This window comes from Hermetia illucens, chromosome 5 (genome assembly GCF_905115235.1).
Source record: "Hermetia illucens chromosome 5, iHerIll2.2.curated.20191125, whole genome shotgun sequence".
Classification (NCBI taxonomy): Eukaryota; Metazoa; Arthropoda; class Insecta; order Diptera; family Stratiomyidae; genus Hermetia; species Hermetia illucens.
The window spans coordinates 45273889-45293527 of NC_051853.1; the positions used below are offsets into that span (position 1 = coordinate 45273889).

General features: G+C 40.3%; 1 protein-coding gene across 1 annotated transcript; it reads left to right on the forward strand.

Moving 5' to 3' along the window:
• Nucleotides 1-226: 226 nt before the first annotated feature.
• LOC119657351 (synaptic vesicle glycoprotein 2B-like) lies at nt 227-17674 on the forward strand. The gene is made up of 8 exons (XM_038064225.1): nt 227-436; nt 7611-7694; nt 7747-8071; nt 8184-8550; nt 15202-15516; nt 15577-15706; nt 17068-17224; nt 17324-17674. The coding sequence occupies exons 1-8, from the start codon at nt 373-375 to the stop codon at nt 17565-17567; spliced, it is 1686 nt and encodes a 561-aa protein (XP_037920153.1). The 5' UTR covers nt 227-372; the 3' UTR covers nt 17568-17674.
• The last annotated feature ends 1965 nt before the right edge of the window (nt 17675-19639 follow it).

Sequence of the window (19639 nt, forward strand, 5' to 3'; positions counted from 1 at the left end):
TTTCCATTGTCTATTTTCAAAGCCAAGTGCACGCATGAGAAAGTAAGCGATACTCTCTGTTACTAAAAAATTGCCTTTTTCGCTTTCATTAATGCGGAAAGAACTATCTTTATAACACTTCTAGAATATTCCAGATAAAAATATTTATAAAGGTACGAGAATTACTGATGAATTGTTAACGTCTCAGACGAGCTATTCCTGACATTCCAAGTATAGATATGTTAGTCGCAACTGGCCCTAAGCTCAAAGAGTGCAAGTAACGCAATTAACGGCTGTTGTATAAATTAGTGAAAAGTGGATTATCATATGCAGTAAAGTTGAGGATTTCTACAATATTGCCTGGAATTCTAGTCCACCTTTGATGTGCTTACAATGGAGTTAAGTCCGAGTGAAAATGAGGCGTACGAATCGTGTGAGCGCTCGAACAGTGGTTCAGGTGGTGATCATCCTTCTACTTTTAATCTTTTAAATAAGAAGTTTTACAATATAAGATAATTAAACATATACATATTCTGTGATCTATAAAATACGTACGTAGATATTCTTTTAAAAGCGATGGCGCATTGCATTTGAGAATCCATGGAAAAATATTTAAATTCAATATTCGTCGAAAGTAAAATATGGCTTAGTTCGGAGATTCCTGAGGGAATACATCTAGAAGGAACATATTTCGATAGAAAAATATTTGTATCTTTTATTCTCTGGCACAGTTTCCTGAAAGTTCGGTAGATTTGGGTTCGTTGCTAAGTTGCCGATCTATAGAGGTCATGTTCTGGCTTAGTGTTTTCTGTTCAATAAATAGATAGGTGTGAGTGATGGGGAGATACAAATGATAACTATTCCGGTGATAATTTCGGCAACTGTACCAGATTCTCCTTTTCAGAATGCATTCATATCATTTCTATTCGCTAGTACCATCTCCAACTAGCAAAAGCTAAGGTAGTAGTAGTACAGTGTGACAATTTAAAAAAAACGATTTTCTTTTCTTTACATACATATTTCGAAACTATAACACTGAATGTACGAGAAAAATCTGAGATTGAAATTCAAAATATTTCTAAGTTACAGCACAAAGAATGGTGCGCACCGCAGTAGGTATAGAAATGAAAGTTAGGCGGCAGCAGTTACTTGAATCTAAAGTCTACGCATTATGTAGAAATATATACTATTAGGAAATAAGAAATCGACACAATATACAAGGAAACATTTTGGAACATTTCGTTAGTAAGCTGATCGATTTTCTAAACTTTAAACGCGTTTTACTCGAATCCATGTTTTTAAAGTTTCGGGGAAGCACACAAAAAATCACTAAGCCAATTAGCCCTTTTTCTACACACTCATGGAAAAACTGGAAACAAGCTTCCCATAATGACAGATGGCAGAACCTAAATGCTGCTTGACACACCAAACTTTTCCTGCCAGAACCGAACATACGTACCGCAAAGTTTATCCTGTCGAAAAGCAGGGGGACTTGCAGGTGTATTGTGGGTATTCTGACAGGCCATAATTCACTAGCTGGGCATATGTTCAGAATAGGAATTACCGAAGATGATACGTGTCCCTCCTGTAATGAGGAAGCGGAATCGACAGGGCATTTCCTATGTGAATGCCCCGCCTATGGACGCATCAGGCATCAGATCTTTGGTGCCAATGTTCTCCAATTGCGACGGGTAGCATCACATCCACTAACGGAAATCCTGCGATACGTTAACGAATCCGGAATATTCCGTTAGACGGGGAAGGCGAGTACAATGGGCGAACACGGCCTGAGTGCTCAGAAGCTGTAGCTTCTCCCCCACCATACACGCATGCACACACACACACTCATGCCGATGTGCGGAAGCTCAAAAATATTTTCTAATAATAGATTTTTTTTAACAATTTGACATAAAAAATACAACGATTTTGATGTTTTTTAATAAGTTCGCTATTTTGTTGTTTTTAAACAATAAAATCTCAAATATGTTTCGCATATTTCGGCAAGTCTACAGAACAGGAGAAATTTTTTTATTGAATTCGAACCACCACAGAAGGCTGTGTGTTTTCATGAGTGAGACCACCTTTTCTTCAATGATTCTACTTTGGTCTTAAGAAACAAGTCGGGAAACCGGAAGCTGGACGCTTCAGGTACGAAAGGTTTTGTGTATTTTTGGTACGTAGCCCGTAATTTATCCATATATTATGTGAGAGTATCCACTTTCGGGTGATATTGATATTCATAATCTTCAATTTGCAAAGAAGCAACAACTTTGACGTATTATAACTTTGTTAGTAATAGTGCGATTTCCACCAAACTTGGTAAAATCATGCTCTACATTATAACTTACATCACTGCACTTCACTTGTGGTGCTAGGGTGCATTTAAGGAGGGCTTCCAGTTAATTATAAAAAATTATAGTAATATATTATTATTAACTTTTTGACCAGATATCGGTGTGGAAGGTATTTCGGAGCCCAGGCACCATATAGAAGCAGCCTCCTGATTCAGATTTTTCGGTTGGGTAGTTTCTGAGAATGGCCTCCTTAAAGAAATGATCACTTTCAACCCCCCGTACTCCCCACTTTTCCAATAAATGCCAAAACTAAGACCGGCTTCGGAAAACACCAACCGAGATCTTTAATTTGATACTGCACATGACTATATTTGATGAAAAAAAATTTTACACCCCCCTTTTGCATGTATGAGGACTCCCATTAAACTCGACGTAAAAGGATGTAACTCACTCTATGCGTGAGCGTTCACAGTTCCCACCTTTCTACTAAATTTGGTGTCAATCGCTATAACCGTCTCCGAGAAAAATGCGTGTGACGGACAGACAGACAGACAGACAGTAAACCGATTTTAATAAGGTTTTGTGTTTACAGAAAACCTTAAAAACTGGTGGCAGTGGGATTTCGACCGTGATTTGTTGTGTTAGCCTTTTCCTTTAGCCACTTTCAATATTTTATGCAAAACAAAACCTTGTTGAGATCGGTTTACTACCCCCACTTTCCTCAAAAATAGTATGTCTATTGAAATTGAATGAAAGAAATGAGGAGTGGAAATTAAAAGCTTAAATAAGATAGACCTCATTAAAAATTCCTCAACTAAAACATCTGAAAAAAATCACATACGCCTATATGAAGTGTACTTCTGAAAATATTTCCATTTCGGAATCTACTCAAAAAGATTTAATAACAGTAGATTATTAAATCTTTGAAATTGAATAGAAAACCTCCTGTTTTTTTGGAGTAGGTTAGGTGAATGCGTTTACGCACAGAGTGTTGGACTCCCGCAACAGTACGCTGTCGGACTACCAACTAAACACCTCCTTATCATCAGAGAACTCCCGGCTTTGGGAGCCTTCAAGTCAGGCAATCTCTTTCACCAACGGGAGTGGAGGGGAGGAAGGGAGTTGTTAGTTTAGGGAACGCCTTGCCACCCGGTCGATCTGCCGGTCGAGTTCAATATTCTTCGCAATAAGAAGAGCCCGAACATAATGCGCAACACGGCTCCAGCTACCAGCGCTCTTCAGTATCTCTCTGACAATGTCAATGACAATGTCTGGAGAGAGGTCCCCTGTGTTTGCATAAAGCTGCTGATGAAATCCGGCCCACCTTTCGCGAGGGAAAAAGGTGTGTTCAGCGTTGTCCGCCACTTCATTGCAAAACACACAATCAGGAGATCACGCCTTCCTAATCCTGTGCAGGCAAAACTGAAAACCTCCATGCCCGCTTAGAAGTTGGGCAAGGAAGTAATCAATCTCACCAACCAAGATATTTTCTTTCTGGTCAAGATGAGTACTGCGGTTTTTTCCAACGCAAGGCTGAAACCATGAGGAGTTATCCATTCGCTTACCCATTGCATCAATAGTCAAGTCTGCTTTGCGCCTGTTCCACAGTGCGTCCAGCAACAAGTGCCGCAACATCGTCTGCGTAACCGACCAAGCGCGACTCTTCAGGCATATCGAGTCTCAGCAAATTATTCTAGGAAATGTTCCAGAGGTCCGACCCTAGGATAGATTCCTGTGCTACTTCTGACGTGATTTCCATCGTCTTCTGGCCATCTAGCGTCTCATAGAGCAGGGAGTGGCCTTAATCCCTTAATATCCGTAAGAAGTACCTTGGCAAGTGAAATTATTTTTCTAATGTGCCTAGCATACCTGTCCATCTTATGAAGTTGAAGGCATTTCTGACATCAAATGTTATGATAAGCACCATCCGTCGAGATCGGCGGCTGTGAACGGCTCGATGAATAGCATATATGATCTCTATGATAGCACCCATTGTGGATCTCCCTGTTTTAAATCCGAACTGGCTTGGGGATACGTCCCCGAAAAATGCCCTCCTTCAAGCAAGCATTGAATGCCCCAAGTAGCAAGTCTGGCCGTTGGCGGAACACCAGTTTGCAAACTTTCGCCGGGATGCCATCAGGACCTGGCGTCGTTTTGCTTTTCATAGTGAAAATTGCTTCTTCGAGCTCTCTCATTGTGAAAAGGGGACAATCCCCGACGCTTTCCGCGCTATTGACATCAACCCGTACAGGAGGTCTGGGAAATAATGCCGTACAATGCGGTCCATCTGGTCGGTATTTAGTATGCAGGGCTTCCGTAGAGCCCCGATTTTCCGGGTAACAAGCTTATAATAGTTATCGTTCCGATGCTTGTAGTTCTTCTAAACAAAAATAAAACTAGGTAGCTTGTTCCTACTACAATATATTTTAATAGTTAGTAAATACGTATTTCGAAAGCTACTTACTTTCTTCCTCAGTACTTAAGCTACTTAAGCTTAAGCTTACAATATATTTTAATAGTTAGTAAATACGTATTTACTAACTATTAAAATATATTGTAGTAGGAGCAAGCTACCTAGTTTTATTTTTATTTAACAAGCTTATAGCCAAGTCTCCACGGATCCTCATTCACCTCGTTGACTAGGTGCCAGCCGCGAGCTTTGCTTTTATTTATCGCGCTACGGAGTCTCCGTTTTACCGATCTATACTGTGCCTTTATGGCGCATGCTCCAAGATCTCGTCTGCTCGATCTGGATGAAGGCAGTTTGTACGTCTCGGGTCGTTCCTCCCATGATGTCAATATTTCAACAGTTTCTCCTTCGCTTGCCGCAGAGAGAAAATCTGATCTGTTGCTGATTTGCCTCTAGTGAAGTCTCTTCCGTATGGGCCAATGATGTTGTGGGCGTATGGGGCTATCCGGCCTAGCAAGTGTGTGGAGAATATCTTATAGATGGTACTCAGCAACGTGATACCTCTATAATTGCTGCACTGTGTGATATCTTCCTTTTTATGTATGAGACAGATAATGCCTCGTTGCCAATCGTCAGGTATTGATTCGCTGTCCCATACCTTGAGCACAAGTTGATGAACCACTTGGTGTAACTGGTCGTCTCCATATTAAACCAATTCGGCTGTAATTCTATCGGCTCCTGGCGACTTATGATTTTTTAGCTGATGAATTGCACGGACTGTTTCTCCTAAACTTGGTGGTGGCAGTATTTGTCCGTCGTCTTTAGTTGGCGGGACTTCCAACTCACCGATGTTCTGGTTGTTAAGTAGCTCATCAAAGTACTCAACCCATCGCTCTAATATGCCCATTCTGTCGAAAATCAGATTTCCCTCTTTGTCTCGGCAGGATGAGCATCAAGGTGTATAAGGCTTCATCCTGCGAACTTGTTGGTAAAACTTCCGCGCCTGGTGCAGTTGCTCCCTGTACTTTTCGAGTTCACAGATTTGTTGGTTCTCCCAGGCTTCCTTTTTCCGTGTGTGAAGTCGCTTCTCCGCTCGACGGAGTTCGTGATAAGTCTCTGCGCGTGCCCGTGTTCTTTGAGAATGCAACATTACTCGGTATGCGGCATTCTTCCGTTCCGTTGCTAGCTTACATTCATCGTCAAACCAGCCGTTCCGACTCCTTTTGCGGCTGGGGCCAAGTATATTTGTGGGCGTATCCATGATAACGTTCTTCAGGTGGTTGTGAAGATCATTAGTTGATGTTTCATCTCCAGGTCCTCTGTTGACTGCGGTTATTGCGGCATCCATTTCCCTCTTATAGGTGTCGCGGAGGGTTGTGTTGTGGATGGCTTCAGTGTTCACTCTCACCTGATTGTCAGAGGGGATTCTAGGTGGTTTTGTTATTCGAGCTCGAAGCACCATGCCAACGAGATAGTGATCCGAGTCTATATTGGCCCCCCTTTATGTTCTGACATTCATCAATGTTGAGAGATGGCGGCGTTCGATCAACACGTGGTCAATTTGGTTGAAAGTGGCCCCGTCTGGAGAGGCCCACGTATGTTTGTGGACCGCTTTCCGCGCAAACCAGGCACTTCCAACAACCATTTCGTGTGACCCTGCTAATTAAATAATCCGCGGTCCGTTATCATTTGTTTTTTCGTGTAAGCTATGGGAGCCAACGTATCGCCTGAATACGGGCTCCTTCCCTACTTGGCTGTTAAAATCCTAAAGTATGATTTTGATATCATATCTGGGACAGGCTTCGAGGGTTCGTTCTACTGCATCGTAGAAGGTATCCTTCTCCGACTCTGCAGTCTCCTCTGTAGGGGCGTGAACGTTTATGAGGCTTATATTTCTAAACTCGCAAGCGCAGAGTGCATAGCCGTTCGCTTATGTTTTCAAAGCCGATAACAGCAGGTTTCATTTTTTGGCTGACTAAGAAACCTACTCCGAGCACATGGTTTACTGGATGACCGCTATAATATATGGTGTAGTGGCTCTTCTCCAGGAAACCGGTCCCTGTCCATCGCATCTCTTGTAATGCTGTTATATCAGCCCTATATTGGGACAGGGTATCGGCTAGCTGCTCATCAGCTTCATCTCTGTACAGGGAGCGCACGTTCCATGAGAAAATGCGCTAATCGTTGATCCGTTGTCGTTGCCGGGTCCGTCGTTTTAAAGTCCGTTCTGTCCGAGGCTCCTGTTGTGGCTTCGTAACAAGTTGTTTTCCGTGTAGGGTTGTCAGCCCTACCCAACCTCAACCTGGAGGACCAGTTGGTACAATTTGTCTCGTTTTTAGGCGCGGGAGACTCGCCTTCATCCTTCTCCGTCTGCAGCTTTTCGTTAAGAAAGAGCTAAGTCACCACGTGGAGGTGGAGATAGGGTTTGGTAGTAGAGCTGTTGGTGTTGGTTCAGCAGGCATTTCCCAGGTTTTATGCTCCATCGTGGATACCAATCCACGTTTCGCCCGGGGACCTATACTACCCTTTGACCACCGTTTTCATTGTTCGCATCTAAAACTACCATATTTATATCTTCGAAGGGATGATGATGACCTTTACAACTGAAAAAATATCCATTTATAAGAAAGTTTTTGTAGTTCCCGAAAATGGTATCAAACCTGGGATTAAATGTTTGAGGAAGTGGGATATTGTGATTTTTTGGGAAGGTCAAGCTTTTTGACACTATTTACCGAAGACGGTATAATTGTGTAACGGCAAAAGATAGAGTGCCGATTTTCTGGACTAATTTTCCTCAAACAAGTGGTCCTATCCACCATTAAAATTTGTACCATAATAAATGGGACACTCTGTAAAGTAAAAGCACAAAGTTAACTATGTACTTGCAAAGGAATCAAAGATTTTTTTTAAATTTCTATATTTTTTAGTTCCAAATTCCAATGATCTCGATGCTAAGGAAAAGACCCAATCTGATGATCTCGTATCAATTGAAACCGCTTTAGAGGCAACGGGTAAGGTACATAGCATGTTTCTATTCTCCATTTTAAAGACAATTTTTCACAGGTTTCGGGATGTACAATTATTATCTCATCATTCTCGTGGGAGTAATCTCTGGTGGATTATTCGTAGAATTATTCGCCCTTGGAATGTATCTTCCAGTAACTGACTGTGATATTAAATTAAGTGCTCAGGAAAAAGGAGTCATTACCGCAGTACAATTAGCTGGTGTTTTGAGTAGCTGCTACTTTTGGGGATTTATGGGCGATATCAAGGGTCGACGAAAGACAATAATTCCAGCAGTTATGATTGCTTTTTTGACGGATGTTGTAACGAGTTTCTTAAGTGATTTTTGGAGTATAGCTGCATTTCGTTATATAAATGGGTTCTTGTAAGTAGCTTAACTGACCACAAAGCGTTCATGTATCTAAGCGGTATTTCAATCCTTATTTCAATCATTCATTCTTAGGATTGCTTGACCTTCATATCTTTTATCTTTTCAGTATTGCAGCAACTTGCACCATTCCTTTTACATATTTGGGTGAATTCCACACAAAGGAAATGAGATCTAAAGCGATTATGTATGCAAATGTGGTTTATTCCCTATCTATTGCTGTAATCATTTTCCTAGCATGGCTGGTAATAAATCAGGAGTGGAAGCTTAATATACCATTCCTTGGTATAGTTTATAAGCCTTGGAGACTTCATCTTATTGTTAACTTTCTGCTGGTGTTCATATGTGGAATTATTTTAACGTTCATGCCTGAGAGCCCTAAATTCACTTTGCTGGAGGGTAAGCAGGAGCAAACCCTTACGGTCTTACGAAACATTTATAAACGAAATAACAGAAATGCCAAGGACGAGTATCCAGTAAGTATTTCTCTTGTGAAGTCTTCTTTACAGGCAATTTTTGTTAAATTATTACCTTGAGTAGATGGGCGTTTATATAATATAAAAATTTAGTTATTTAATAGAAAATAGTTGCTATTTACTGATAAAGTTATAGATATGTAATTATTCTGAACAATTCCTTGCTCTACCACTATCAACCTGATAAAATTCTTTCGTTTGTGTTCTGAAGTTCCAGGATTCTCCCTGTATCTTAAACGAAGAAACCCGACAACAGCTTCAGCATTTTATATTTTTTAAAATAATCTTAAGAGGCTGTTACCACGCGTCTCGGTTTTTGAGCAGAAGTTCGTAGCACGCAGCTTCTCTTAATTTTTCACCATGTTGGATTGGATAATTCTCTATGCATCACAGAAAATGGATGTCATAACCTTGTTTTTTTTTGTCAGTAACGGCGGTCTGTGGATCAAATTTGTTGATCCAGACTTCATCTATTATCACTAAGCAAGACAATGATCAGTCCTGATCAGCCAGAAATGTTTACCTTTGATTCCATGGTTAACATGAAATTCGTTGTCATATGCAATCTCTGTGATCATGTCTATTGGTCACCCTTTCTGTTGATAGCGTTAGAGTTTTACTTCGGGACGAATTGTGGATTCTTCTTGAGGTTTGTCCATGTCGTTTTAAGACCGTTGTTGGAGTGGAAGGAGTTTGCATGGGGTACATGTGATAAACGGAAATTTAGGCGGACACCTAGGTTTTTCGTGGCGGTCTCTATGGGGATCTTGACTGCCATGACTTTAATACTGAGTTTGCATGAGTCAGCTAACATCTTACGGGTAAATTTGGCTCAGCTTGGAAAGAATTTGAATGAGTTTAGAGATTGGCGCTGGGCGTTCTGGGAAGGGGTACACAAGATCAAGTTTACTATTTTAACCGCCTAAGGAGTGTTAGTAGGATATTGGAGAGAGACATCGGTTGTGTATAGCAAAAAGAGGGTTGCTGACAGGACTGATTTTTTCGTGGTGCCTGTTGGAGGACCATATGGGTTGAAGAGCGAATCGTTGATGCAGCCTTGCATCTACAAAGGTGTGGGTGACAATCATAGGTGTGAAACATTTTGTAAAAGAGGCCTTCCTATCAAACGGATTCGAAGGATTTCTGTATGTAGAGTCGGGATATTGTTACTAAGGTGTTTATCTTCTTATTCTTTTTCTTTAGCCTTTATCCCGTTCACAAGCGGTGTCGGCTAGTCGTGATAGATTGCGCAATTTTATTTTATCAAAGACCTGATCTGGATGCTTTCGTTAGGCCTTCAAATCACTATCCAGTGTATCAAGATACCGTTGTTTCGGCCGGCCTTTTGGTTCTGACCAATCTTGGCGAGTGAATTCTCGCTAATGCATGGCCATACAGTCGAAGACGCCTTTCTCGCAATTCTCTCGCGAGGATCAATGCAAACACATATCGACCGCGGATATCCTCATTTCGGATGTGATCAAGGAGTGTCATGCGATTAGTCCAACACAACATCTTCGTCCCCATTACCACGAGGTACCGTTCATTGTCTTTTATAGTCGACTAATACTCAGAACCATAGAGGGCGACAAAACGGAAAACAATGCGATAGATTCTAGATTTTCGATGTCCGTTGATACGTCGATCACAAAAAATACCTGTTGTGGACCGCCACTTCATCCAGGTTGCGCTAATGCGTGAAGCAATTTCATAGTGCAATTTTCCATTGGGTAATAGCATTGACCCGAGGTATTTAAATCGCTCAGTTCTGGGCAGGTCACTGCCATTGACAGTGATAGTGCCTGTTTCATGGGGATCGGTAGTCAAAAACTTAGTTTTATTCAGATTTAATCTGAGATCGTGTTGCATGAGGCGATCATTCCATTTTTGGACAAGCTGCTCCAGATCATTTTTGTTATGAGACGCGCTGGACGTTGGATGTCTTGTGTAACAGTGTCCCTAATAAGAACAAAGAGGAGAGGACAGAAACACACACAACACTTCGAACTTTGCTTTTCGGATCGTGGTAGAGCAATTTAACTCAGCGCATGAGTTCCTCTGGTACTAGGAGTTGTCATAGAGCATACCAGATTAGTATATGTGACACTTAGTTAAACGCTTTCTCCAGATCCAGAAATGCAATGTACAATGGGCGATGTTTCTCATGATATTTCTCCATGAGTAACCACGCAGCAAGCATTGAGTCAGTATTTCCTTAGTTCTTGACAAACCCCGCTTGATTCACGGTTATTTGAACGTTTTCGCGAATGCGGTTGCCAAGAATGCGTTCAAAATTCTTCATGGTATGGGACAGCAATCAGATCGGACGGTATCTTGAACATTCTGCGAGACTACCTTTCCTTTTCCATTTCGGAACTATGATACTTTCTAGCTAGTCAGATGGTGTTCTACTTCTTAAATAACCCGATTGAAGAATTCACTGAAACACAGTGTTGGGTCCCAGCTCTTCCCTTTCCAGAGCTCAGATGCGATGAGCAGGGCATGGACAGTAATATGATTTTGCTCGTTCGCAAACTGAAAAGTTGGGTTGAGATTTTGTTTAGAGATGTGTGTCAGAAACAGTTCACAGATGACGGTTTCGAAGATGTTGGAGGAAGTGTTTAGGAGTGGCATTGGGCGGTAGCTGCCCAGGGAAGAAAAGTGTTGTCCTATTTTAAGGATTTTTCTATGGGGTAGGAATGTGGGCTGTGAGTAGGCAACGGTTAAACCGTGGAGTTAGAAAAGAACTGGGAGCTTTAGCACTTGTTTTAACTACTAATATTTCGGGAATCACTTAACAAGATTCTTGTTAGCACTGATGAAGAGAACAATTCGTTCCCAAAATATCGGTATTTGCAAGAATCTTGTTAGCACTGATGAAGGGAACAAGTGGTTACCGAAATATCGGTTTTTGCAAGAATAAATATCCACACCAACGAAAAAGAAACAACAAGTTTTTATTATTTCAACTTGTTTATTGTTCGCGAAACGATGCCATTTTTGACTGAGCAGGGGATGATGGCTTGGCGGAACACCCGACTATTTGACGGCGTATTGTTTTCTATAGAGAGATTTGGGTCGCATAAGTTGTGTCAAGTAATATATACGGGATTAAAGGTCTGAACGGGTTTGATGGTGACAGTCTGAGTTGCGTCCACCAACTTCGCGACAGCGTTGCCAATCTGTTTAGAGAATGGGATGTGTGGGAGGTTTAGCTACCAGTTTGTGGATGAAAAGATTCCAGTTTGATGATGCATAGTTCAAAAGGAGTAGAGGGTACCTAGCAATTTAATGGGGGATGCGGCGATGATTGACACAACCGTGAGTTCCGGGGGTAGTATGGAGGTATTGATAAAATCCGTGGGGCGTCCAGCGGATACCATGATAGCGTTTCCTCAACCTGGTTCGCCTACCCGGTCTGCGCGGAATTTGGTATAGTTTGGGATGGAGAAATTTGTACTTGAGATTCGGTTTGATTTCATTAAAGAGGGGAATGTTGAGTAGATGTGCATTTACACGTCTTCTCATGACTAAATTCACGTTGTCTTAGTAGTCATTGCTTGTCGAAACTGTGCAAAGAAAGGAAATGAAGGCTAGGAGTTTTCACATAGGCATGGATAAGAAATTAAAGGTAGGAAGGAAAGAATTTAGTTGGGCGACTAAGTGGGAGGTTGGCTTATTTCATTGTTCAAGATAAATGCGTTCTAGGTACATGTGGCGCTTTTGACTTAGGAAGGGTTGATCATTTGGACAGGTTTGGGTTGTGAGTTAGGTTTGATGGTGTATTTCTGAGAACTGACTATTGAAATGTTGGTTGGGAGGTGACTGGGAAGTGGTGTAGGGGTGTTGAATTACATTTGGCGATGCTCGATTCGTTATGGTATCTCTGAATGATTGATTTGGTTGCATTATATGCCGCCTGTGTCGAGGATAGAACATGCGGTGAGTGGATATTCATCTTCTTGAGGTTAATGTTGTATGGGATGATTGAGATTAATTTGATTGTAGTGTTTTAGATGTTGTGGGGTCAGCGCGGATCATAATGGCCGAGAATTTTCATAACTTACTATGTGATTGTGGGTATAGTTTTTGCTGCTTGTTTTCGCTGTCATGGGTTACTTCAGCACTGTCGATGACGCGGCGCTTGCTACAGCTGATTGTGGTTGATTGTGAGGTCGTTAGTTGCTAGCTGCTTTGTCAGACTGTGTTGAAACTACTGGCGGAGCGGTGTTTGCTGCAGCAGTGTTGTTCGAGATGAATGGAACTAGCCCGGATGGAGTGTTTGAGTTCATTACCATAGTTATTGAGCTGTGCTGATTTTCTCGTGTATTGCTTACATTTTTTAAATCCACCACTCTTTCGTCAGGACTCCTTGGGGGCCAAATACCTGTCCCTTGATGTTGTCATGGTGTTGTCACGCAAATTCAATTCAGACAATATAATTTAGCTTGCAGCTTTTGGATACTTAAGATTCAGAATACCGACAGAGACTGCAACTGATCAGACAGAAGGTCTGATTACGTCGGCTGCCTGACTGATTGATATTGAGACTGATTACTGAATGCATCTCATAGAAAATAAATACATATTCCTATGACTTTTTAGTAGAGGAGAAGATGCAAATACATAAGAGGAGAATAGAGGAAGAATATTCTGCTCCTTGCCAGTCCAATCAGCAAATGCAGGATATGCCGGCTTCACATGGTTGGCACTTGCGCGAACTCTAAATCTGCATAAACGTTTGGCTTGATTTCACTGTCCAAACATCGCCATCCACATGTTTGCAAGTGCGTTAGTGTTTTTTGTGCAGGCAAACAAATTCCCTTTGATTTGTCATCACGTTTGAATGGTTTGATGGTTTGTTGAGATTTGACAAACATGTGGATCCGGCATAGGGTGATAAAACTGATAGAGCATAGCAGCTGCTCACATATACGGCGGTTATCTTCGTTCATATAAAACGAATAACCAACTGGCTCGCATAACCTTGTCTAGCTCGGCGGTCACAAACCATTAGTGCTGCTGTATCAGTAACATATATGTGTGTCACGGCCAAAATTTCTCTAAGGTTCACTTATCATGGTAATTTTTACCCCTAATAAGTGGTCTTCGTGAGCAAATCTTGTACGACTCTGCAATGATTCAAGACGTTTTGAATTAAAATTGTTTTCGCATTCAAGTTAAAATCTTTCTACGTTTAGGCATTTGCATTTTCGGGAAGAATTTGTTACCTAGTATTCCTCTTCCTTTGTATTTGATCGGCCAATAATGCTTGCCTATTCTCTTAAAAAGCATACAACCCTCCCAAGTAGTCATATCACGGTCGTTTGAGAACAACCATACACTTTACTGAACCTGAAAATAGATTCCTCTTCCGATTCTTTCGATTTTGTATGTTCCTTCAAGGCAGTAGCTTTCTTGTCTAGACCTAACTCTTTCTCAATTGCTAGAGGTCTTTTTACAATTTTCATGTTTTTTGGCACGCTGTGCGGCATTTTCCACAGGGAAGTTTTTATCTTGGCCACGAAAACGATTAGCGTTGGCCATGACGAAATTTTTGAGCTCGAGTATGAAATCATCCTTCTAAGTTCTCTGGATCCTGCAAAATTTCCGCCTAGATCTTTTAGGTCGAAATAAGCTATGATCTTTTTCAAAATATCATTTGTTTTCTAGAAATGACAAACGACTCTAAGCGGATTGGCATCTATATAATACCTGGCCGTATCCCTTGCGCTTCGCATCGCTTTCAAAGGGGCTTTTCCCTATACGAATTTTTAGTTCCGTTTTGGGAAGAGCCAATATACCTTCTTTTAGGTGCATGCAGGCTCCTTAAAATATGTTTTTCCTCCCTTAAATTTTTGTTAGTTTGCAGGTTGGTAGCAGTATGATTAAGTGCCATTAGTATTGCCTGTGAAACTGTGGAAGTAGCAGGTTTCTACATTTTATTGGTACCTATTTGAAACCTATGGTGAAGAGCCTTTATAGCTTTTCCTGTATTTTTGGCTTGACTTGATTTAATGCACGATGGGCTTGTTCTCTGTTCTTTATGAGCCCTGATCGGGTAGATCTTTTTATCTTCTGTTTTGACCTTTATTTTTCGATGCCCTCTTCTTCGGTAGGAATTTTAAAATCGAGGGCTTCACCATCGCCTGGTGAGAGTAGAGAGAGGTTCTCCTTTTGCGTAAATATTGTGCATGCCATAATCATTTTGAAAGAAATAGCACATCAATTGGTATGTCCCTACTCACCATCAAGTACAATATCTGATATGGAAACTCGCTACATGCTCCGTTCGCCAGTCTGCTTTGTTGCTTTGTTTTCAAGATTCCTTTTAAAAGCAAACATGGTCAAGTGGGATGCCAAATAAAAGAGCAATCAAAGTTTACTTTTCGAAAGCAGTTTAACTGTCAGTGGAATTAGGAGTAGAAATGTATGCACCAAAAGGGAAGAAAGTGGCGTTCTAAGAATTCTGAAAAAAGGCTGAGATTATGCATTTGTTTGAGCACGGCCTCAAAATAAATTGCAAACACGAGATAGGTTCAAGTAAATTTAAGAAAATAAAACTATATTTTATAAATCGCTCAAGTAAAACCCATTTACTGAATAGGATCCAAATTATTAATATTTATACAATTCATAATATGATTGCAGTTTACCCGAATTCGGCAAGAGGAAGGTACAAACCAATGGACCTTGAATGCAAGCGAAATGTGTTCATTTTTCGGTATCGTAAGGCAAATTTGGAACCAAACGGTGCCCTTGTTGAAGCCACCTTTCCTTCAACGTACTACTTTCCTAAGTCTCATCTTATTTATATTCTTTTTTACAATGCGTGGGGTGTATCCGTGGTATACCACTATTGTAAATGACGTGGCTGAATATCAGAATTTATACACAAACCATACAACAATGTGCAATATAATGTCAACTGTGGCCGAATATAAAAGTTTAAAATCGGAAAGCGAGGTAATTTCTATTGTAATAGAAAGAAACGAGTAGGAAGGCTAATATTTTTACGTATTACAGAAGATAGAATGCAAAGAGACATTGGCAACCACAACATATATATATAATCTAATACTGGAGGCACTGTTCCTGTCCATATCAATAACGATGTCTATATTGGTCAGATATATAGATAAATTTTATATTCTATGTAAGTAAACGAATATGTACCTGTGTGTCTTATGAGAGTAATAGATTTTTCTTCTTGAAATAAACTCTTAAAAATAACAAATGAAAACATTTAAAGGCGCATAATATTACCCTGCTGATAACAATCCGAAACATCCTAAAAGGTGAAACTATTTAGGGGGTCATCCCGTGTGTCAGATCCACGGAATCGAATTTTTTTTGGCATCAATTGCATCTAGATATAGTGTAGAATATATGATATTCGGAGTCGTTCGAAAATTATAGTGTTAAACAGGTAATAAGTCACATGCCAGATTTATGACGATCGCCGTAATAAAGCTCGTATTTATCGGTCCGAATGACGTTCGAATGACTTCGCTAAAAGGACAAGAATTGAAGCCAAGGCCGTATATGTGTTTCTTCAAGAAACCTAAGGTTTATGGATTAGGTATAGCAGATTAATGGCCAGTTAAGGTTTTATGGCTAAAAATCGCATTCTCCTTTTCAAATGCGTTTTTCTCGAAACCACATGTTGAAAATCAGCTGCCACCATAGCGCAAAATCTATCCAACGAATTTCTTTAAAATTTTCATGAGTTATTCAGAACATATTTCTACGGTCCGCAAACTACGATAATTGCGATTCATTCAGTACTTTTTTTTATTCATTGAAGAGGCCGTAAAAAACACCAAAATTCAAAAAAAAAAGTTTAACACGTCACCAAAAATTTAGTTTTTAATATTTTTTAATAATCCTAGTTTGCCGACTGTAGTTAAATCTGTACGTTAAAATGCCGTTTACTTTTTTCTCTAAGATGATCGCAGCGCCCTCTAGCGTGGCAGCAGAAAAACACCACATGGGTGTATAAATTGCTCTGTATTTCAATAACAAACCATGTGATCTGGTTGGAAAAATTACTATGGACACTCAAGGTATTCATAAATCTATGGTAAAAATTCGTGTTTGCATCTTTATCCAGTTCTTCACAAAAAATTTCTAAAAAAAGCCAAAAAAAAAAACGGCCATCACACGAAATGACCCCTTTAAAAGGAAAAGTTTCCAGTTTAACTATAGATTTCATTTAAGAATTGCATACACATGTTTCGGATCAATGTGTGTCCTTCTTCTTCTTGCTGGTTTTGTAATCAATTTTTTTATAAAATTTATCCTAACTACTAAACTTAGCGCACATATCTATGCATATGGTAGGTGTGCTTTGGAAAGTTTTGTTGCAAATTCCCTCAAAACTTTGAACTGATCGGACAAAATTTTGAAGATTTAACCCCATATTGCGAATAGAGTTAGTTGATATTTACATATATGACCCCCAGGTTCACGTTTAGCATTAAATTTGAATTAAATTTTTGTCTTGTATAATTTCAGTTGTCAATTTATCTATTACTGGGACTTGCGGCATCCTGTCTGCCTATGTTATAGATCCTCAAGCTGCAGTTTTTCTGTTCAGTATACTCCAGGCGGGTGCAACTTGTATCGGGATATTCAATGTTGTCACCGTTGAACTGTTTCCAACAAATTTAAGGTATTTCATTCATACGTGTCCTCAATTGCTCACACTTTACTAATTTTACTACACTTTACTAATCAATCAATCTTATCAATGCAATCTTTTTCATTCAAGGGCAACGGCTGGATGTATGGTATTTATCATAGGATGTGTAGGAGGTATCCTTGGGGCAAATGTGGTAGCAACTCTACTGGAAACGACCTGCGAAATTGCTTTTGTTCTTTCGGGAGGATGTATTCTATTAGCAGGAATATTGTCTTTGGGACTAATTCCAATTGTGAGACGGATTCTCAGACAAGAAGAATCCATAGAAGAAAAAAATACTATAAAAAATCAAAGTGTCAGTAACGGATTATGAAATAGTTTTCACTTTCAAATTGTTACATTGAACTTATTTTCTAAGAATATGGACTTCAGTGCAGGTGAAAATATTCGAAATTAAAAATTCTGAAGCTGTTGAAAAAATTATTTCAATTTTCGATTAATTATGCATTATGGGTAATCTCTCCTCCAAATAAATGGGGTGAAGTGACCTAAGGACAACGTTTATACGGCGTAATGCCCTGTTGACTTGTATCCCACCACAGGACAGGTTGGATGTCATTGCACCCAGATAAAGAACTTGTCTGACGGTGGGGATGGGAGTTGAGTTGATGGTTGGTATCGGAAGCCATATTTGGAGCTACCCTTATTCACCTTCCTACCCGTCTGAGAAACTAAGGATTAGCTTACAGAGGTGCGGGAAATCAAAGATGTTTTTCAGCTGGTAGGCGAGTTCGTATTGGCACACGGAGGTGAAAGCTTTTCCAATATCAAAGAGAGGCTATTGTTGGTGTCTTGCGCTTAATTCCGAGCAAGACATCTGTTCTAATAATAATAAGCGTGCGTTCAACCGAGTAACCTGTTCGGTTGGCGAATTGGAAGTCTGAGATATAATTGTTACTATCACAGTGCTCATCAATAATTGAACTCATGGCCCGCTCGAATTCCCGGTCGGTATAGGTGGAAAGTACGGAGATATGCATGTAGCTATCAGGAAGGCGAGGATTTTCTTAGGAATAGGGAACATTTGCAGCTCGTATTCCTACCTCTTCTCCTGCGGAACTGGACCACACCTGTTCTTAAGGCGTTTTTAAGGTTTTGTGTAAAACAAAACCTTATTAAAATCAGTTTACTGTTTGTCCGTCACACGCATTTTTCTCGGATTCGGTTATAGCGATTGACACCAAATTTGATGAAAAGGTGGGGACTGTGAACGCTCACGCATACAGTGAGTTGCATCCTTTTTATGTCGAATTTAAGGGGGGTCCCTATATATGCCAAAAGCGTGTGTAATTTTGTTTTCACCAAATATAGTCATGTGGGGCGTCAAATGGAAGGATTAGTACTTTCTGATCATTTATCAAAAATCAAGAGGCTGCCACTATAGGGTACTTAAGCTTCGAAATACCTTCAAATAAAGTTAATAATAGTATATTACTATAATTTTTAGTATTGGCTGCAAAGCCCTCCTAAAGTCATCCTAGTACTATGAAATTTCGCAGTAATGTAGGCTATATTATAGCCTTATAGCATAATCTTACCATATCTTTTGGAAATCGCGCAAAGTTATAATAGGTGAAAGTTGTCGTTTCTTTATAAATACTCTCACATAATATATGCATATATTACGTACTACGTACTAATGGGGTAAATGCACATAAGAAATACATAAAACCTTTCATACCTGAGACGTCCAGCTTCCGGTTTCCCGACTTGTTTATTGTCTTGAATGTGAGGAATTGGGTTTCTATGTTATTCTTCTTAGAAGTAGTTTTAACACTTTGTTCGTTAACAGGGCAGCGACACTGATTGAATATTTTTTACAGTGGCTAAGAAGAAACACTTTAGAACACGATTTTGTTAATAGTTAATACCTGACAATCCTACACTTTTAACAGCACTGATTGCTTCGCTTGAGAATGCCCAGCAGCTTCGAGATGCTTTGCGACAACAACCAGCGCTATGTCGCCAGCGTGACTCACCATCGTGTCATTCTCCGGAAGGGGAAGATTAAGTACATCGTCGCACAAGATGTTTCACAGTATTGGACCCAATACAGAGCCCTGTGGGACACCCGCGGAATCAACGCACTCCTGGGGTTCGTCATGGGTGTCATACTAGAGCCTCCTTTCAGGTAAATAACTATCAACGTTAGCAGCGGTTCGCGGTAAGTTTAAGGGCCTTATTCGGTACTCCGTCCAGGCCCGGCGCTTTATTGTCTCCTATTCTACCGTAGATCTCCAACAACTCATCTCTGGTGACTGGAGCCGTCACATCCAGAGATAATTTTCAGCAAGAGGAGTGGTCTCACCACAATTCTATAAGCACTCCCCCATGGGTTTACGTCCGATGCTGAAGTTCCTTAAAGCATTTCCTCTTGCTTCGTTG